This window comes from Scardinius erythrophthalmus (genome assembly GCF_964197995.2).
Source record: "Scardinius erythrophthalmus genome assembly, chromosome: 14".
Lineage (NCBI taxonomy): Eukaryota > Metazoa > Chordata > Actinopteri > Cypriniformes > Leuciscidae > Scardinius > Scardinius erythrophthalmus.
The window spans coordinates 14,838,019-14,860,814 of record NC_138234.1 but is presented as its reverse complement, the minus strand read 5'-3'; the positions used below and the strand labels follow the sequence as shown (position 1 = coordinate 14,860,814).

Below are 22,796 nucleotides of genomic sequence, written 5' to 3'. Positions count from 1 at the left end.
AAAATAAAATGAAGAAATACATCTTCATTCCTTCCCATACCCACTAACATTCCCTTAGTTTAAGAAAACGTAAGCTAGCCAAACTGAGCCAAAGCTTCTGGCCTGGTTGCAGAGTAGTTGTAGAGTTTTTAACTGCATTAATAATAATGTAAACGATGGGCTATATATTAAATGTTCTAGCCTAAAAACGTTAGACGAGCTTTCTTCCAACTTACCTTCTCCATTACGACGTGTGTTCGCGCAATGTTGTTGGTTACCTAGTAACGAACGTCCGGTGGCCGAGAATGTTCCGTCAACTTCCGTGTGTTCGCGCATCTGTGTTGCCTTGTAACGAACGCAATACGTGCTGAGATACGTGCTGGCGGCAGGAAACTTCACTTTGTGTGCCTGCGCCTCGTATACAACGTTATATATAAAGCTCGCAGTACAACTTGGTTGGCATTGCCTTTTCAGCGTGAGAAATACACGGTGTGGCGTGTGAGCGTGTGAACTGGTTGAATTGCGTGTGTCTCACGCCCAATGCGTGAGACTTGAGAGCCCTGGATGGATTATAATATGCTTATGTACCGTCAGATGAAATCATGCAGGCTTCGGCGCTTTCTCCTTCCATGTAATAAATGCACATGAATGAGCGTGGATTTTCGAGCGCATTTACTTGCACTTCAAAGGCAATATATCTATGGTTTAACCCATTTGAGAGACGGCCAACATCAGAATTTAAAATGGACTGAATAAGCTCTCTACGAACTTGAGCAATGCCGCGCTGACGGACCATGAAAGAGTGACGGACATGTATGCACATAAATCACTGTCACACACAAACACTCTCGAAGTAATACACAGTCTCACTTGTTATAGCCATGTCTTTTAACTATTATAATATTTCGAAGGGCAAAAATAGGAACGTTTAATTGGCTTTACATCATCAGCTAACTCGATCACGTCGAGCTAGGTGATTTCAGATAGCCAGGCCAGGCTCCTCAGCTCCACTCACGCCCCGCCTGTTTGCCTATTTTCTGTTATCCGGGAGTGACGCAAGGCCAAGATGGCGACGGCCGGCTCCGCCCACTTTAAGCTTCAAAAATGCTCTTCAGAAACCTACGGGTGACGTCACAGACACTACGTCCATATTTTTTTAGTCTATGCGTGGGACACGCGAAGCCACTGACTACTTCGAGAGAGCAGCTAAGAGATCGAAACACTCGTTTGCCAAGCCGAACGGACAGCTTCGGGACTTGCAGGTATTATTAAATTTTATTTTGTGCTCTTTGGAGTGAAGGGGCCAATTCTCAGTTTGCTTTAAAGGCCACAACGCACACAAGCAACGCTACAGGCCTGCAACGCGAGGAAAAGCGCGCACGTGATACTGTGTGTGAGAGAGAGTGTTAGTGTGTGTGTGTGGGCCCACGATTGTTTTATTATAACTTTGGTTCATCTGAGTAAGAGGATCCTTTTTTCATTTGTTGATTTAAAGGGTTAATTTATGTAGTTAAAAACCAAACTACATATGCAATTTGTCATTTGAACTATTCAAGTGATTTATTTGTGTTGTATTGAGTGACATTTCCTCAGTTATAAGTAGGGAGTGTTTTGAAACCCTAGGGAAATTGTAAGTCTTCTTATTGGCATTTGTTTTATTTATTTTTTTTCATATTCAAATAACTTTGTTTTCAATAAAATTTGTAGGCCTACTTGTTTATTGTTTACAGATTTATTTCCTTAATTTGCTTTGTATTTTACATAGTGGTAGTGGTGTTGTTAAATACTCATTTTGAGTATTTTATTTTCTGTGTTCCATATCAGTAAGAGGTTAGCATAGTGCGAGTTGAGCTGTAAAAGGAGTTCCCAAAATTCGTCGAGAGACACAAAATAAAAGAACCCGTGTGATCACTCTAAATATCTCTGGAAAGAAGAACCTTCTGTCTGAGTAGGGTGTTACATTTATATACTGTCTATGGGAGCTCTAGGCATCTCGAAAACACCGCGCTGAATTGATTCTCGTTTTAGTTCTCCTTTTTTATCCAAAGTCTGCTTGCCATGGTCCATAATGTTTGAACGAAACAGCAACAGCGTGCAAATAGACATTGCGAACTACAAAGTTGTCCGCATCTGTCGCTTTGGTTACTATCAGAGGGCTCTGCTCATAGCTCTGGTTGCTATGGCAACCAGAAATGACGCCATTGACGGCGACAAAACGGAAATAAAGAAACGGGACGTTTCTCGAATTAAATTACAAATTTCTCCTGGTTTGAAAGTTGTTGGAAACAGTCGGGATAATGCAAGTACACAACTGAAAAATATATATAACATAGATATAGTGATTTTTCTATTTTTAAAGCAAAAAAAGTTACATATTGTGCCTTTAACAGCAAACTATCAGAGTCTGGAGAAGCCAGGTTTTCCAGGAATTGTTATAATAATAATAAAAAAGTTAATCAATCATTAATTTGGAAACTGTGAAATTACTACATAATATATTAAAAACTTCTGTTACTTTTAATCATGAAAAAAAAAAACATTAGTTGACAGCACTAAATAATCAAATAAAATAAAAAATACCTGCATATGGAGCCATACACTGATGTCCACATCCAATGCTGCAGCATTTCTTATCGTTCGGACAGTCACTGTCATTCACACATGACTCGACACACACTCCTACCACTCCTATATCAATGTTTTTGCTTGGACACACTCCAGGCTTTGGTTTCTCTGTCATGTGTTTGCATAACAGCATATCAGTGAATGTTGAATGAGTAAAAAAAAAAAAAAAAAACTTGATCCACACACCAATATAAATACCTGTATATGGAGCTGAACACTGATGTCCACATCCATTGCTGCAGCATTTCTCATCATTTGCACAGTCACTGTCATGGGAACATGACTCGACACATGCTCCTACCACTCCCACTTCAAGGGTTTTATTTGGACACACTCCAGGCTTTGGTTCCACTGTGTTTGGTTCATGCGTTTCAGTAACAATGAATGCAGAATGACTCCCTGTATGTTGATTTAAAACAAAAAGCTGATCCACACACTTATATAATAAAATATAAATACCTGTATATGGAGCTGTACACTGAGGTCCACATCCACTGCTGCAGCACTTCTTATCCTCTGGTTCATTTCTAAGCCAACTAACATAAGGCAATAAATACAGACAAGGTCAACTTTGGAGACAAATATTTCAGGAACTGTAGTAAATATCAAAAGTGCATTCAGACATTTATGTGCAGCTCAGTCCAAAGAACATCGGAGACAATTTTGGACAATTACATTTGCACATTTAAGGAAAATGACACTGTCTGAATCAGCCAGGGAACAAAACGACTAGTTATAAGATTTTTTGCAACAACAAAAAAAGTATATCTCTGGAAAACTAGGTGGCTCTGATCCAACTTTTCAGGTACCTTCTTCAGGGCATGCTGTCGATGATCCCTTCCAAATTGTGACGAGGTGTTAAATTGTTTAAAAGGTATTGGAATTTATGTCAAAAGTCTAAGTGGCAGACATGTGGTTCTTCTAATCCTTTGAAACTCTGTATCCACGGCATGATACAATGAATCCAAACACATTTTCTGACAAACTGTTCAAAAGTTATTGCAACAATAGCCATTTTCCAGATCTCATGACCTTTAGGTGGCACTGCTCTCAAATTTGGCATGGACCATCACACCATGGTTCCAATAAAGCGCACAAATTTCCATATAGATTTATTAAAGTTTGGCCGAGACACAGCCACAGATACAGAGGTCGACCTTGTTTAGTTTCTGACATCATAACCTTTGAAAAAAGATGAATAAAAAAAATCTGTTCATTAATTTCTGTGCAGCTCAGTCCATAGATCATCTGAGGCAGTTTGTGAAGCAATCAAAATCTGATTAAAATTTGAAGGAGTGGCAAAATATCTAAATACTGTTCTTTTCATAATGGCCACAGGGACACGATGAAACAAAAACACAAAGTTTAACTTTCACTTTAACTTTCAGATAGACGACATAAAACAATGTTCCAAGAGCAAGAGGTGCCTTAAGTAAAATTTTGATATAGGTATCTTCACATATTTTCTAATAATGTTAAAAGATCTCACCCTCTGACTAGAGCAGAGTCTCCAAAACTCCAACACACAGAGCCCAATAAAACAGCAACCAACGAGAAATACAGTCTAGCTGTCATCCTGAGACCTGCAATGTCACAATGGACTCTGCTGGATAATGCACTGAGGTAGAAGGTAGGCTAAGTGCTTTTTTTTTTTTTTTTTTTTTTTTTTTTACGCGTTTTTATAGATACAACTTACTAGGTTTGGCACAACTCTAACAAGCTGCAGCTTTTGTAATCTAATCTTAAAGACCCTGATTAGCTCAGGTGTGTTTGATTAAGGACGCTGCGTTCACACCACGTCATAATAGCCTAATTACCGTAATAACGAGATGACATTTAGGTTTGTTTAAAATGCGCCTCGCCTGAAATGTAGTCGAGACGAGAGGCGGCTGCAGTGAAAGAAGGAGTGAATAAAGTAAAGGCAAGACAACCAGTTTTCGCTTCTCTCAGTGGTATAATTATTTTATTTATAATTGTCATGCTTAAAGGGTTACTTCAGGATTTAGCATTAAGCTTTGTATTAGTAGAAAACCTGTAGTATTTTCGAATTACCATGCTTTCCCCCCTCATATCCCCCTGAGACAAGAGATTTATGTATTTTTTGTCTGGAAAAAATCCTCCGATGACGCAAAAATCGTCATTTTGCGTCATCGGAGGATTTTCTGTCCAGAGGCTAAAGACTACAGCCAGTAGATGGCGTTGTTCCGCATGTTTTCAACCCGCCCATAGAGGGAGGGATCTCACTCACAGAATGTACACAGCACTCGCGTAGCTACGGATGGGCCTGGGTGGGCCTGGGCCCACCCACCTGTCAGTCAGGCCCATCTAGTCACTCAGTGGCCTCACAAGGTAGCCTAGGAAATTATGTTGCGATTATAACAATTTTGACCTATAAAAATAAATCTTAATGTTTCTTGATTCTTGTTTGGTTGTCATGGTGATGACGAAATGCCCGCGTAGCGCATTTCGGAGTCAGACTCAGATGATTGCGAACAGCCCATTCCCCCTTCACAACGACGAGCACATTTCACAGAGGGACACTGAAGTTTAGCTAAGTAACGTTATGTTAAACTAAAATGAAAACAGAGCAACAAGTTTGTGTCAAAAAGACCACGGCCACCACAGGAGGAAGATAATGCAGATGTTCAGGAGAATTGACTGCATTGTTGGACAATAACGAAATCATTGCAGTGTTCAACTCTTAGGGGCCGCTCACATATCGCGTCTTTTGCGCGCGCAAGTTCGTTATTTCAAATGTAGCCGCGCGGTATGCGCGCTCATAATGGAAGCGACGCGGTCGCGGTGCGACGCGCTCGTTTTTTCCAAGCGCGTCCGCGCCGCATCGAGATAAAAACATCTCAACTTTTCAGAATGCCGCAAGCGCACCGCAGGTCACGTGACAAGAACCAAGCTTAGCAACGACAGACGCCTCCGGAGCGCAACCACCCGAGCGCTTTGGAAAAAAGGAGAACGCGGCGCGCCTAGCGTTTTCAACGCGTTTTTAGGCGCGATATGTGAGCGGCCCCTTAAGGGGGTCGCACACTGGACGCGCAGCGCCGCGTCTAGGACAACTCTCACCTGAAAATCCGATAATGTCAGCAATTTTCATTCAAGCAGCTGATTTCTGTGCATGAATATAAAACTAAACGTATATTGCAGCCCAGGGTGAAGTCAGATTCATTAACTACGATTTGAGACAAATAAATGTAAATTTAATATAAAACTATGTAAATAGCGCTCTGTGGCGCGGCAGGATTTTGAACAAGGTCCTGAGCCGTTGCTGGGCGCAGCGGACAGACCAAGCTTAGCAACGACAGACGCCTCCGGAGCGCAACCACCCGAGCGCTTTGGAAAAAAGGAGAACGCGGCGCGCCTAGCGTTTTCAACGCGTTTTTAGGCGCGATATGTGAGCGGCCCCTTAAGGGGGTCGCACACTGGACGCGCAGCGCCGCGTCTAGGACAACTCTCACCTGAAAATCCGATAATGTCAGCAATTTTCATTCAAGCAGCTGATTTCTGTGCATGAATATAAAACTAAACGTATATTGCAGCCCAGGGTGAAGTCAGATTCATTAACTACGATTTGAGACAAATAAATGTAAATTTAATATAAAACTATGTAAATAGCGCTCTGTGGCGCGGCAGGATTTTGAACAAGGTCCTGAGCCGTTGCTGGGCGCAGCGGACAGACGCCGCCGGTGTGTGTAGTGTACACTACACTCAGAGAATAATGTGTTCGAATTTAAAACTGTGTGCGACCCCCAGCCCCGTCGTCTCCTGTTATAAGCTAGTCATCAAAAGTAAGCAAATCTACGTTTATGTAGTTGCCTAGTCAATGTTGTTTATATAACGTGGTTTATGTGGCCGCTGAGCCAGACTATGACCAAGCATTGTTTTTGGTTTTTACACACTGTCCACTACTGTCCTGCTGATTTGATGATGTTGTTTCGCATCTGTCAGATGCGCGTGTGTGTGTGGTGTGGCCTGGCCGCGCGCAGTGGAAATGCTGTTCTTATCGTTATGTTCTTTATTAACACTGCTTATGATGACATACATGCTTGTGCTCTGATTAAACTGTGGTGTATTCAAGCAGGTGTAGTTGTGTTGGCCTATTTTGATAACAGATGCATTTTAGGCTGTGCCCACCTGATTTTCTCTGGGCCCACCCACATTGTGATTCCTGGCTACGCTACTGGTACACAGTGTCAGCCAACTTTCTTTGGAAGCTAAGCTAGCATGCTCTTGTTCTGTGGAGAAAGCTGAATAATAGGAGAAAGCTGAGTAAGTAGGGGTTACCATCTTCCTTTTCCCGGACTTGTCCGGCGGGCGAGACTGTTAAAAATGTCCGGGATTCGGCTTTTGCGTTCTGCGGTCGCCATTCATTGTTTCCATGCACACCTCTCGTTTCAATCTAACGTTAACTGAATTAATTCCGATCGGTGAATCTGACTGTAGTGTTTACATGAACGCTAAACAAGTAATCGGTTGATGTGCGTTTTAACATTGCTAAGAAAATTCCCGCTCCTCCGTGAGAGATGCGAGACCCGGCGCGTCTCAGTATGAAGCCACCGGCCTCGCGCCGTTCTCCCGCGGCCGTCAGCCTCGTCCTGCTCGCCACAGTAAACATGATGAATGGCGACTGTAGAACGCTAAAGCCGGATCCCGGACATTTTGGGTCTCTAAATCCCTGGCAAACTCATCACTTACTTAGGCTAGCCTTGTTGTTTTCAACTGTGCTCTCTAACCGGTAGGCGTGGCCTCCTAAGGCAGCGAAGCAAGTGCATTCTGGGAGTTGTTGTCTTTCATCCACATAAGCCAAAAATACATTTTCTGGCTTTTCTCTGTCTAGAAAGCTCCAAATTCAAAAATTTCTCCACATTTCTTCTACTTAAATGACCTATTTTAAATACACATTCATCTTCCCAGAGGTGAAGTATCCCTTTAAATGAAAATATTCTGACAGTGACACTTGATAACCACAGGCTACTCACTCCCACTGTATAAAAAATGCCTGAACACAAGTTAAAAACTATACGCACCTTTACAAAGAAACAGATATAATTTCATAACAAACATTAATTATATATTCCTCTACCCACCTGTAAGAATTGATAAAATAGGAAATTCCAAATTCCAGTCTGTTTTGGGGGTGACCAGGCCCTGAGAGGACAAAAGGACCTCTCTGGAGATTAGCATTTGAACTGGCTCTCATGCACCATCGAGACGAAAGTCTCACCTCCGAGTCATCTAATCTACATCTCTTTCCCTCTCCCCTCACCCCTGTCTCTCATGCTCAAATGAACAGCTGAAATCACCCAAGAAAATGTATAGTTTAATGTGAATGATTATCACAGAGTATTTTCATGTTTGGTATCATTTAAAATGTCACAGTGCGACTGGTACAGATATCTCATATCCAGATAGATAAAACAAAAGGTAATAAGGTTTTTAAGAGCTTATGGATAACTGATTTACAAAGGAAGGTGGTCTCTAAGCAAATGGTCCCACACCCCACGAAGATGTGACCACTGCATGCAAATTTCTATTGTTACGTGTTTCCAGGTAAAAGGTTTGTCTATTTAAGGAATTGCAGCAGGGAGATCGGGGCCTTTTTCTGTACTTCAGATGGCCCGTGAGGCTGAGAGACCGAGATCTCTCAGCCTCATGTATTTCTTAAAGTTGGGTTTGCATCTTTTCTTTATTCCGGAGAATTTGATGTTTTGTATCGATTATCTTTGAATTGATTATGAAATTGGCATGATACATTTACCTGACATAATAAATTGTTACGTGATTATTCCAACTGATTTTGACATTGTTCATTTAATGGTTAAAAGGAATAGTCATTCACTCATGATTAATGATCCACAGATATCATTAAAACCTTTTCATTTATGGAGTCAGATGAAATAAACGAGTAAATATGTGATTAATATATATTGCATTTAACCAACCAATACTTCGCATGAGTGAGGACAGAGCACGTGAGACCTTCCCTGTGTTATTGGAAAACCTCCATTGGACCAATTTCACGGGCCTTACAAATGTAATGCAATATAAATCACTATATTTACTATTATACTGTATAATATTATAGTAATATATATATATATATATATATATTTATATAGATATATATAAACGTCTATATGGACGTTTCCTGTCAGAAGTCAAGGTTTAGAAGTCACGTTTAGAAGATGTCTTCAAGATGTAATGATTTAAAATGTATGTAACAGTTTTTCTCGATTGTTTACCCCTCGTGTTATGTTGGAATTCTGTGCACTCCCCTTATGGTCCGGGTCAAATTGACCCGCATTGGATTCAATACAATTCCTCAAAAATCACACTATGAAAAACAACAAAGATTCAGGTTCAAACTGTAAACTTTTAATATCAGCATTTGTCAAATATTCCAAAAAATATATATCTGAAGATATGATTTAATGAAAATGTTTTTTAACCATTTTTTAAAACTATTTAAAATTTGAATATACGTTATATTTATATATATATATATATATATATGCATATACATTTTTTTTACTTTTTTTTTTTTTTTTTTTTTTGCTTAGAACATCATAACTGAACAATTAATCAATTAATCTGAGCTCATTTTTCCTGCTGTCTATGTCGAAGTCTCAATATATTTCAGATATCTTGAATATATAAATGAGAGCTTATTTTACTATCTGTGTCCGTCAAAAAAAATCATTTGTAATTTGCAATTAATTCTGAACACCATGATTTAGCTTTTTCAAGTGTGTTTGGTTTGGGTTAGAGCACTTTTAGATACACTTACACTTTAGAACTGGAGTTGATGCCCTGCCATACATAAAATAAATGTTTTTATTTTTTGTCTGTACAGTTGCTTTTGAATAGCTGCCTTTGATGCACATCACAAACGTAATAGTAATTTTGTTTGTATTTGTCAAAAAAAAAAAAAAAAAACACCATGTTGAAACTTTGCATGCATGTTCATGATGATAAATGAGAAAAAGTCACAAAATATCAAGAAAAAAAACATAACTTAACCAGTATTTCCAACAACTAGAAAATCTAAAAGGGGCAAATTGACCCGCAACATAACACAAGGGTTTCACACATTTTCTGAAAGCATGCCTCATATTCTCAGAACTCTACACTCAAATCCAAAAAACACACACACAATGGGCACAACCCCTCAATTCTCCTGCAAAATTAAACTTTACATTCAAAACAATGTTATTTCTTCTCAAAATGGTATTTTGTTTTCAAATGACACACACAAACCATCACATGAATAGACATTTATAAGAACCAGTTGAACACTAATGTGCTCAATGTAAAACACTATGATGAATGGAAAACACTTCTTCTCCATTCATCATAATGACTTATGCCTTTTTTTGTTCAGTGTTACACTTACTACAGACAGTACATACATAAGTGTGTTGTAAAATATTTGAGAATATTGTTTTTATACTCAGAACACACAAATACAAATACAATACACTTACAGGAAAAAAAAATCCAATGTTGGCATCCATTGCTCCATTGAAGAGATCACCTGTTGCCCTTTTATGCTAAAGCTCTGATTGCTAATTGTAAAACTGTGTGACGGGTGTTTGCCCATGTGATGAGTCAGTGTGCATATTTGAATGGCAGTGTGTTCCTTGTGAAAACGAGATTTTCTGCATGAAAATTGTGTCAAAAGCAGAGAATTGTGTGTAGTGTTTTGAAAAAAGTGTGTTTTAGAAATGCAATTTGAGTGTAAAGCAGGAATTGTGCTTGTAGTTTAGCAGAATTGGTTCAGGGGGTTGGTGAATGAGTTACATGTTGTGGTCATTGTGTCTCAAGTACCAGAAAATGGGTGTAAACAATTGAGAAAAACTGTATACTCAGAACACACAAATACACGGTAACAAATACATTTTATTTTTCCCACAAAAACAATGTACACAGTGTACATCCCAACCAGCACAAAGTTGTACAGTATACTAAATACAAAACAACAGAAGAATTGACAGTATACAGTTACAGTAAAAAAAAAAAACAAAAAAACCATGTTGACATCCATTGCTCCATTGAAGAGCTCACATGTTGCTCTCACAGTTGTAAAACTGTGTGACGGGTGTTAGCCAATGTGATGAGTCAGTGTGCATATTTGAATGGCAGTGTGTTCTTTGTGAAAACAAGAGATTTTCTGCATGAAAATTGTGCCAAAAGCAGAGAATTGTGCAGTGTTTTGAAAAAAGTGTGTTTTAGAACTGCAATTTGAGTGTAAAGCAGGAATTGTGCTTGTAGTTTAGCAGAATTGGTTCGGGGGGTTGGTGAATGAGTTCTATGTTGTGGTCATTGTGTCTCAAGTACCAGTATTTGTGTGTAAATAATTGAGAAAAACTGTAATTCAACTTAAACAGTAACCTACACAGCATAGAGGATAATAAAATACTTGGAATATTAATAAAGCATTTTGGGCATAAACAGGTAAGATTGACATTGAAAAATGACATGGAATGATTAAAATATTAAATCCAAATAAATAAATGTTTGTGGTTCGTCCTATTGTACTGAATTTTGGTTGTAGTTCCACCAGAGTTCCACTGGGGGCGATCGCCCATGAGTGCAAAATGAATGGGAGTCTATGAAGCTAGACGGCTAAATTTGTCTCTTTCACCCGATTGCCGTTGAGAAATCTCAGATTTGATTATAGGTTTTGCAAGTTTCAACATGGGTTATAGGTCGAAAGTTGAATGAACGAGTACTTATGTCCTTTCGATTTCTTACAGGTTGAGTTGTTGTTGCCCATAACACGCTAGCATTCTGCTAATGAACGCTGATTGGTCAGTGAAGGACTGATTACGACCCGAGATACCGCTTGATGGCATCGTGGACTCTAAAAAATCGAACACCCAGCAATATGTAATTTCTTTGCATCTTTCGAATACAACATTCAAATTACTAGACAAAAAGTTATATCCTGAGAAAAATGGATTTTGAGGGGTATAGTTCCATAGACCTCCATTCATTCTGCACTTGTCCTATGAGCGCCCTCATATGGAACCAGAGTGGAACTGCAACCAGTTCAGAAGCCTAAAGTTCCACTATTGAGAGTGGTGCAGTCGTGGAGAGCAAATGCAGAATCCAACACGTGCGCCTTGCGATCGTGAGAGTTTTTTTTTACATGATTTTCACTGCATATACTCTTTGAAATATTTGGCATTTATTTCATAATGTGATTTTTCCCGCCACTTTCCATTATTTTACTTCAATGAAAGGTTAGATTTTTGCTAATTTTTTTTAAATAAAATATCAAAAGGATTAATAATGCAGATATATTTTTTACAGCCATCTTTAATCATATTTACCAAGGGGGCAAATAATTCTGTATATGTATAATGTGTTATACGTCGTGTCGTTAGCTATGTTTGATATTCTGCAGACAATGATTTGGCAGAGGTCAAATGATTTGCAAAACAAGCCAATAGCGTTTAAGAAGCTTTTTTTTTTACTATGTTTCCGTTTTACCTTGAGGGTCTTTAAGTTTGTTGGTAGCATAAACTCCTGTGGTGAAGGCAGCAGTAAAATTCCATAGTTTACAGAAGCACTTCTAATCTGGGATATGCACACAAGCATGAAAACATATTAAATGTAGGCTACTTACAAAATTTGTATTATCTTAATGGGCCATGATGAATGTGATAAACAAATATAATGTGTGTGTAATATAACCTTGATTCTTTTCTAAACAAGATGACTTGTGCCAAAAATATCCCTGTACACCAGACAAAGCAGACACTTATATTTTTCACTTTGTTTTGAACATGACAGTGTATTACAGTTTTAATAATACAGGGTTTGTTGTACCACAACTTGACCAATTTAATAGCTCCATAGATATCACCACATGTGTTAAACTGAATCCCGATCTTTGGGGGAAAAAATGTTGGGAATGTTGTTTGATACTAGGAAAAAAATAACTTGACTTTAGGATTTAATAAAGACACCTTTGTTTACCAACTGAGCAAGCAATGTAAAAAATAACAGAACAATCATAGCAGTGTGTATACCTCAAATTTCCATATTGTTAACAATAATCCTCATACTTTTGCCAATTATGTCTTCTCCATAGACATGTGTAAATACCCCCCCTAAATTGATCAAGCCTTGTGATCAAGCCTTGTGGTTGATCAATTTAACCACTTATAATTCTTTTAATATTTTAATTGTTGTGGTAAGCTTGTAGAATTGAATTAAAACCTTATGAAAGTGCTGCACGGTTGCTAATTCCACCATGAAAAATATAGTTCATAAAATGTCAAAAGTGTGGCTCACCCTGTGCCATCTGGCAGCCTTGCAGAGGGCATGGCCACCAGTTTGAGAAATATTTGACTAAAACTTGTCTATTTGTAGCTGTTTGTGTGAACTTTAACTTTGACATTTTTTGGTTGGCACCAGCTTGAGGTGCATTTCCGCCACTTACTGCATGGGATGGAGTATGAAGCCTCGAGTCAAGTCAAGTCAAGTCAACTTTATTTATATAGCGCTTTTCACAATACAGATTGTATCAAAGCAGCTTCACAGTATTAAATAAAATAGTACATCAGTGTATGTTTCTGGTGTAAAACATCCACGTTTGGTAATGCAGATCAATAGCACTGTTGAATCGATTAATCAAATTAAGTATCCCCAACTGAGCAAGCCAAAGGCAACAGTGGCAAGGAACCGAAAAACTCCATTAGGTGACCTAATGGAGAAAAAAAAACCTTGGGAGAACCCAGGCTCAGTCGGGGGCCAGTTCTCCTCTGGCGTTTATGAAGTAGAGACCGGATTTAACTGTAAGATTAAAATATTATATGAATGCCTGGCTGAAGAGATGCGTCTTTAATCTAGTTTTAAACTGGGAGAGCGAATCTGAGCAACGAACAGTATCAGGAAGGCTATTCCAGAGTTTTGGTGCTAAATGTGAAAATGCTCTCCCTCCTTTGGTGGATCTGGATATCCTAGGTATGACCAGAAGCCTCGAATTTAGTGACCTTAAAGAGCGCGATGGATTATAGGGCGATAGAAGATCCGTTAAATAAACTGGAGCTAAGCCGTTTAGGGCTTTATAAGTCAGTAGCAATACCTTGTAATTAATACGGAACTTTATAGGTAACCAATGTAGTGATGATAAAATTGGTGTTATATGGTCAAACTTTCTTGATCTAGTAAGAACTCTAGCGGCGGCATTTTGGACTAACTGTAGCTTGTTTATTGAGGATGCAGGACAACCAGCTAATAAAGCATTACAGTAATCTAGTCTCGAGGTCATGAATGCATGAACTAGCTTTTCTGCATCAGAAACAGATAGCATGTTACGTAATTTAGCAATATTTCTAAGGTGAAAAAAGGCTGTTTTTGTAACATATGAAATATGATTTTCAAAAGACAAGTTACAATCTAATATAACACCCAGGTCTTTTACTGTAGAGGATAAAGTAACAGGACACCCTACTATGTTAAAGTTGTATTGAAGGAGGTTTTGTGGGCGGTTTTTTGAACCGATAAGTATTACCTCTGTCTTATCTGGATTTAATAAAAGAAAATTGTGCGTCATCCAATCTTTTATATCTTTAACACACTCTGTCAATTTGGATAATTTAGCGTTTTCATCCGGCCGTGATGAAATATATAGTTGAGTGTCATCAGCATAACAATGGAAACTAATTCCATGTTTCCTTATAATATTTCCAAGTGGCAGCATATATATTGAGAATAATAGAGGGCCTAACACAGATCCTTGCGGCACTCCATAGTTTACTGGAGTTATGATCGATTTTTCTCCGTTTAAATAGACAAAATGGTAGCGGTCAGATAGGTATGATCTGAACCAGCTTAATGCTTGTCCTTGAACACCGGTATAGTTTTGTAGCCGATCTAAGAGTATTGTGTGATCTATAGTATCGAACGCAGCACTAAGATCAAGTAAAACTAGTATTGAGATACAGCCTTGGTCAGAAGCTAAGAGTAAATCATTTGTGATTTTAACGAGCGCAGTTTCAGTGCTATGATGCGGCCTGAACCCAGACTGAAACTTTTCATAGGTGTCATTTTCTTGCAAGAAAGAGCCCAGTTGGGCAGACACAACTTTTTCTAATATTTTGGACATAAAAGGAAGATTTGAAATGGGTCTATAATTTGCTAGGTTATTTGGGTCTAATTGTGGTTTCTTAATTAGTGGTTTTATAACTGCCAATTTAAATGTTCTTGGAACATGACCTAAAGATAAAGACGAGTTAATAATATTGAGGAGAGGCTCTTCCACTATAGGTAACACTTCTTTCAATAGTTTAGTTGGTATGGGATCTAATAAACATGTTGTTGTTTTAGAGGAAATGATAAATTTATTTAACTCTTTTTGTTCTATAGTTGTAAAGCACTGTAATTGTTCTTGCGGGGTGATAATCGAGGCTGAATTATAAGGCGCGATTGAAGATTGAACGTTTACAATTGTGGATCTGATGTTTTCTATTTTCTCAGTGAAAAAATTCATGAAATCATTACTACTAAACTGTAACGGAATATTTTGTTCAGGTGACGCTTGTTTATTTGTTAGTCTAGCCACGGTGTTAAATAAGAACCTAGGATTGTTTTGGTTATTTTCTATTAGTTTGCGGAGATGCTCAGCCCTGGCCGCTTTTAGGGCCTTTTTATAGCGTGACGTACTGTCTTTCCAAGCGATTCTAAAAACCTCTAAATTAGTTTGTTTCCATTTACGCTCTAAATTACGGGTTTCTCTCTTTAGAACACGAGTAGTATTGTTGTACCATGGTGCTTTAATTTTCTCTCTGACCTTTTTTAGTCTCATAGGTGCAACAATATCCCATTTTCCAGAGAGAACGGTGCTCATAGTGCTGGTTAGTTCGTCTAGTTCATCTGTTTGTTTAGGTTCAGGCAGCAGCTGAGACAGATCCGATAAGCAATTTGAAAAATTATCTATGGTGGATGGAAGGATTGTTCTGCCTAATCGATAACGCGCCGCAGCATGATATATTACCGGGGTACGTAATATGCAAGTTACCATGTAATGGTCAGTTACATCATCACTTTGCGGAATGATATCTATATCGGTTGGATCGGTTCCATGTGATATAATTAAATCGAGTGTATGATTAAAACGATGAGTCGGTCCGGTAACGTTTTGCTTAACCCCAAAGGAGTTTAATAAGTCTATAAACGCAGCCCCTAACGTATCATTTTGATTATCTACGTGTATGTTAAAATCTCCAACAATTAATATTTTATCGACATTGACCAATAGATCTGAGAGAAAATTTGCAAATTCTTTTAGGAAATCAGCGTAAGGCCCTGGTGGTCTATATACGGTAGCCAAGGCTAAAGATAATAGGGATGTTTTTCTATCATCTAAGAGCGTAACATTTAGTACAAGTACTTCAAATGAAATAAACTTATAACCCGTTTTCTGAGTAACATTGAGAATATCTCTATAGATAGTTGCAATACCGCCGCCACGACCAATCAGACGGGGCTCGTGCTTATAGGAGTATCCTGATGGAGTAGACTCATTTAGACCGAAATAATCATTTGGTTTAAGCCAGGTTTCAGTAAGGCAAAGTACATCTATGCTATTATCTGTGACTATTTCATTTACAATAACTGCCTTAGGTGTGAGTGATCTAATGTTTAAAAGACCTAGCTTTAGAAATTGTTTTTGTTTACTAATAGCAACATTTTCTGTTTTAATAACAATTAGATTTTTCCTAGATCCTGCAGTAGATTTATTATTTGATCGCACTAAACGAGGAATAGACACAGTTTCTATGCAATGTTCTACACTAGTATTTATACCAGTTAATTTGGTGCAGCAGAGACTATGATTTGGACTTTTGGTTACTAGTCAAAAGGTATTTAACGTTTTGGAGTTTTCGTTCGATGAACGAAAGGAATAATTAAATGAGAAAAAAAACTATATCCCTCTAATTAAATCTGTAGGCTATCTCTTAAATATTTTATATCATATACCCTTAACTGTTTCTGTGCATTCTGAAATATATTCTGAACTCTTAATTAGCCTATTCAACAAACTGATTTCTTTCTTTTATGTGCCAGTGATATAGAATACAATATAGATGTTATATATCTGTATGTCTACATACTAGCGTTAAGCTAATCAGTTTTTAGAGATAAAACTCTTTACATTCGATTATCATGAAAACACATCCCAAAGAACGATCGACTCGGTAACCATGTGTTAATTACCCCTAGGTTCATTTTGTGCCGGAACTGTCCTTTAATGGATGAATTTCTTCCTCCCACTGCATAGCCAATAGAATAAACGATGCTTCGGTACATCACAAATGTTTTGAAACAGTTGCCACTAGGGGGCGATCACATGCAGTGAACCCATCAATGTTTTTACCTGATCTTGGATCAGTTTTATAAGTTTGGACATTTTATTAACACATTTACAAATGAAGAGTAGTAGATTTGTTACAAATTAACAAACTAACACAAATTATACAAAATCTTTATGCTTCATTCTGAAGGGTTGGTGTTTTGTAGATTGCATATTGAAACCTGTTTGAAAGATTTTGAAAATTTTTTCACTGTTCTGATTGGTTGTCTCTGCTGTAGTGGGCGTGGCTGCTGTTGTGAGGTCACTTTCAGTCCGTCACTGATGAATCAGATATTCTCACATCAGGACACTAGGGGGCGATGATGATGAAGATGATGATCCCTTTTAAAGGTGCTCTAAGTGATGTTGGGTGACGTCACTTCTTGTTGACGTTTGGAGTATTGTCAAACAAAACGAAGGCTAGCTCGACCCTCCCTCCTCTTCATCCGCGCACTAACCCCCCAAACCCCACCCCCAAAGCATTCTTGTCAGTTATTGGCTGGAACAGTTTGTTATGTTTCGTGGTGCGGGTGAGCCTAGTTTGTTTTTGTTGCTGTTTGTGGAGCCTGTGGTGTCTGGAGAGACCGCGTTTTTTTACAGTGTGGTCAGGGGACAGGCAGCTAGCGGATGGTGAGGAGCTGTTTTCTGTATGTGACAAAAAATATTTTGGCCTAAAAAACGTGTGACATCACTTAGAGCACCTTTAACAAGCCTCAGAGGATTTTTGTACAGAAAACTTAGCATTGTGAAATAATTTTATTATTTTTTAGGCCTATATTCCCCTATCAGCAGAAGAGCACAGTATGTAAAGCATATACATACACTCCAAAGTATATCAATTTCATTGAACACCTGTATAAAATACATTTGCCATACCCTTCTAACAAATCCAGCCTGTGTTTTTTAGTCTTTTTAGTTCTGCTGTGTTGTTTATGGTTTTGGAAGCTGGGAGATCAGTTTATATCAGCTCCAAATAAGACAATCATATGCAGGCTGTTTTCTACTGAGACACTGTCAAAATGCTCTACAGGGCGTTGCCTCTGAGGGAAATGAGAAGTGAGAAAAAAAAAACTGAGGATGTCTAACATTCAATAGACTATTGCAGAAAATACAATATATGCACCATGCCATCTGATTCCATCACTATACTGTAATATTAAAATATCTTTAAAAAATAATTATGATGAGGTTGTTTCTGTTGAAAATGATAGTCAAACATTTCTAGTTGTGGCATTGACCCTTAAAGTGACCAATGTTTATTCAGTGTGAAATGACACTAATAAAAATAGATGAAACAGCGCTTCACTCAATCACCAACAAATGTGTCAATTTTAGTCATGTGATTCATAAACATGGTGACTATATTTTATATGCCACACTACAGATATTGTTCCCAAAATAAAACTGGTAAAACCTCAGACGTTATCCCATGTTCATATTTTTAAAAGATTGCTTATTTATAATGACAACAGTAACTGTATTTTGGTGGAAACTATATGCTAAGGGGTTTATTACATTACATTGTTTATTCGGCCAACATAAATGTTAGTTTTCTTTGACTGTATCATGTGACCAGCCTATAGTCAGAGTGTGAAGCGCGTTCACGTACACAGACACACTCATGAACTGTGTTTATTCTTCCTGACTGAAGAGTTTATAACCTCAAATTATCTACTGATGTTTTTCAGATCATAGAGTGATTTTATCTCAGGCTTTTGGAGATGACGTTGCTCACACTTATTTTGTTCTCTTTGAGTGTGTGTTGTCTATCTGGTGAGTTATACACATGTTTTTATACTTCTAGTGATAATGTACAGTTAAAATTGTTCAGAGCATTTAAATTAGCTGTTAATTATATTGTGTTTCAGGAGTGTTTGGTGACACAGATGCAGTGAAGTCAGTGTCAGTGATGGAGGGAGATTCTGTCACTCTAAACCCTGATCTCACAGACATACAGAGAGATGAAGAGATCGTGTGGAGGTTTGGAAACATTCGCATCGCTAAGATCATGAACATTCCTAGATATGATAATGATGAGAGGTTCAGAGACAGACTGAAACTGGATCAGACTGGATCTCTGACCATCAGTGACATCAGAACCACAGACTCTGGACTTTATCAACTAAGCACCATTATTGGAGATAAAGAGTTTATCAAGAGATTCAATGTTACTGTTAATGGTGAGTAGAGAATTACACTGTACTTTTACTGTCTTATTCATATTCTTGTACATGTAATCAGGGTACATGTAAAACAGCTTTAGGCCAAAGTTTTGATAGAAAATAAAAAATGTCTGACCAATCTCATCAGACACCAGACCGAACATCTCAACATTACTGAACTCTGACAGATATGTTCAAGTACATCAATAGTCATAATTAGCATTTAAAGTTTTTATAAAGTTGTATTTTTTTGTCGATCACACTGGCACTAATGACTCTCTTTAGCCGTTACAGTTCCAGACATACATCCTACATCCCAGTCTCCTCCTCCTCCTCCTCCTCCTCCTCCTCCTCCTCCTCCTCCTCCTCCTCCTCCAGTCTCAGTGTCTCTGATAGTGCTGATGTCTTCTTCTGCTGCTGGATCTCTGATGATCGTGGCTGTTCTCATGATCTTCTGTATGTGCAGGAAACACAAAGACACAGGTACTGTAGATGCACATACAGCTTATACATCTGTAAACAATAATGTGGAGCAACAATATTAGAGGAAAATACATATCTTGATTGAACATGTCTGTCATTAAAGTTGCAGACGAGACTCACGCTGATGCAACACTCTACACACACACTGGACAAATAATGGTGAGTGTTTAGTGACATTTACATTTATTCATTTAGCCTTTTTTTTTGTAATGAGCAATGCAATATAATATTACCACTGTTTCAAACACTGCACATTAAATATTGGCAAATATGTTTAACAAGTTTGTGAAATAGTATATGCTGTTATTCCATTATAAATAAATCATGCTCCCTGTGCTAAATGTCTGTCTGACTTGTTTGCATATATTTAGCCCTGTATTCGCTCTTGTCCTGGTATCTGATGTTGAACATGTTTTATTTCCACAGTCCACTTGCTTTTATTTTTTTGCTACTGTTATGAAAGCTGCTATTGTTTTCCAAAATTTCATAATAAAAGTCCAAAGAATATAAAAAGACAGAGATTATTACACACAAACACAAGACCATCATTCAGTGTGAGAAACATTGACTCATACCCACTGATCTATATAGAATGACTGGATAGCTCATGACGTCATAAACAGTGAAGTCACTGCGCCGCCATATTGGTATTCCCTAGTGAGCTCACGCGTTCTATTGAATCAATAGGAAATTTTATGATTTGACTGAGAAAACATTGCCTAACGAGACACAGTTTTTAAATCTAAAGTCTCCCTGTATATTCTCACAACGCAAACATCCTAAGCATTTAAATGGGTATTTGTTTAAAGTCGGGAAATTTTTCCTGCTTAAAAAACGGCAATTTCTTTGCAAAAGGAATAAAAAGCTGTACGAGAACACTAGTCGGCCTTCACTGAAGAGCTATCTTCACAGGTAAGAAAAACAGTTTGATAATATTAATTAAATAGTGAATGCTACAGACCTATATTTTTGTGAATTGGTGAATATTCAGGTGAATATTTTTTCGTGGCCACGAATTAATAATACCTCAGCTTGTTATCTTGTGGCCACGTTGTAATTCGTTAAATCAAAATGAGGGAGGGAATTAGTTCAACCTGTCCACGATTTATTAAAACGAGGGAACAAATAAGTCGTCGTAACAACGAATTATTTAGATCAGTGGACAGGGCGCATTGCGCAGGGCGTATGGGTTAAATGTAACGGTAAACGGACTCTGCACGAAGCTCTTTTGAAGCTGTCAAATGGTGTCGCTATTGGACACTTACCGTAATTGTGATTATTGCTGCCCTGATGTTTCTTATAGGCTACTGTTGACTGTTTTATCGTTTTTTTTTTTCTGAAGAAGCAGCAGCATTACTCTTGCCTCGGAGAAAACAACACGGGCATAGCGACAATTTTGCATATAAATTATTACTTAAAGGGCTTGAATTACAACCTTTGGGCAGTTTTTCTACATCCTTTTGTAAACGTCGTTTTACACTTGTTTACTGCACAGCGGGTCATCTTAAAAGTGCCGTCGGAGCTACCATTAACCAATCTCTGTATAACGGGCGTTGGAGCCCTCTGCTGGTAGGGAATCGTAAGATGGCCGCTCGAACACTTCCGGTGGCTTCACTGCCTAGTGGCAGTTTAGAACGTCATGAGCTATCCAGTCATTATATAGATCAGTGCTCATACCCCGTAATATCTATCGATGAATTTTCAGCATATTTCTGTCATTTATTAATTTTGAGCTCTTGCCGTTTTTGCATCTGAAATATCAGGTTTGTTTTTCTCCTTTGACCTTTTGTGTTTGTCTTTTCCTACAGAAATCTGAAATGACGGAGGTGGTTTACACATGTTTAATCACAGATAAATGATCAAACTCTCTGATTCTGTTTCTTTACAAATGATGTGTTGATCATCGTATTGACATTTGTGTTTTATACTGTATTACTCTTTCAAATAAAATAAAATGTATATTTGTTGAATTAAATCATGCTTTTGGATTCCTTTAGAGTGATATTGATATTCACATATGATTATCATCACAATCAAATATTTTGGGCCAGATTTACTAAAAAAAAAGGCAAATTAGCGTGAGACCGCAATCCCACAAAACCACTGTGGAAAGTTCAGCCAGCAACAATGTCACCCTGTAGCCCAAGATCGGTTGCCCACTGAAGCTAAGCAGGGTTGAGTCTGTTAGTACCTGGATGAGAGACGGAAAACTAGGTTGCTGGACGAGGTGTTAGTGAGGCCAGTAGGGGGCGCTAACGCCCCAGTATAGTGACGGGGACACTATACTGTCAAAGAGCACCGTCTCTTTCAGATGAGGTCCTGACTCTCTCATTAAAAATCCCAGGATGTCCTTCAGAAAAAGAGTAGGGGTGTATGTAACCTCAGCATCCTGGCCAAATTTGCCCTTTGGCCCCAATTCATCATGGCCTCCTGATAATGCATATATACTGATTGGCTTCATCACTGTCTTCTCTCCATAAGCTGGTGTGTGTTGGGCGTTCTGGCACAATATGGCTGTCGTCGCATCATCCATTTGTTGCTGCACATTGGTGGTGTTTGAGGAGATTTTCTCCCTTCAAATGTGAAGCGCTTTGAGGGAAAAAAAAAAAGTTTTTTGAGTTTGAAAACTGCATTTAAAAAATAACAAAAACGTTTGAAAAAATGTTAATATTCACATGTTAAACTGATATTATTATATTTAGTTTACTGGCTTTTATAAACTAGATATTTTCTCAAAGGGAACAAGGGTGTCAAACCCTGATCCTGAAAGGCAATCGTCCTGCAGTTTAAATCAAACACAACAAAACCTGCTAAAAGTCTTCAGATTTACTTGGAAATCTGACCAGCCCTATAAGGCTGTAGATGAGAAAAACATTAGACATTTTTTATGCCTACATTTTAGGCCAGATTTACTAATAGCCTGTGCCAGCGCAAACCCTCGTTTGGCATAAAAAAACTGAGACATTTATAATAAAAAAAAAGAAAGAAAAAAGATTAGTAAAAAACTGAGAAATTAGCAATGAAGAGGCGTGTACACCGTTATTTTTGATCTTTCTGATCTTATTGCATTAACACATTTGTAAAAAAAAAGAGTAGTAGAGTAGTAGTATTGGCCTGATTAATACCTCCTTAAAACACCCAAAACACCCTCTACAAATTAATAAACTATA

The 22,796-nt window shown here is 38.1% G+C and overlaps 1 protein-coding gene across 6 annotated transcripts; it reads left to right on the top strand.

The window, feature by feature from the left end:
- Window positions 1-4,432: 4,432 nt before the first annotated feature.
- LOC308702526 (uncharacterized protein) lies at window positions 4,433-21,824 on the top strand. 6 transcript variants are annotated; one of them, XM_081385450.1, is made up of 6 exons: window positions 4,433-4,525; window positions 18,670-18,754; window positions 18,850-19,161; window positions 19,429-19,626; window positions 19,730-19,785; window positions 21,435-21,824. In XM_081385450.1, the coding sequence occupies exons 2-6, from the start codon at window positions 18,703-18,705 to the stop codon at window positions 21,483-21,485; spliced, it is 669 nt and encodes a 222-aa protein (XP_081241576.1). In that variant the 5' UTR covers window positions 4,433-4,525; window positions 18,670-18,702; the 3' UTR covers window positions 21,486-21,824. The 6 variants fall into 6 exon arrangements, with proteins under 6 accessions (XP_081241576.1, XP_081241581.1, XP_081241579.1 ...); XM_081385455.1 differs by having other exon boundaries at window positions 4,480-4,525; window positions 19,522-19,626; XM_081385453.1 differs by having other exon boundaries at window positions 4,480-4,525; window positions 19,438-19,626.
- Window positions 21,825-22,796: the final 972 nt, after the last annotated feature.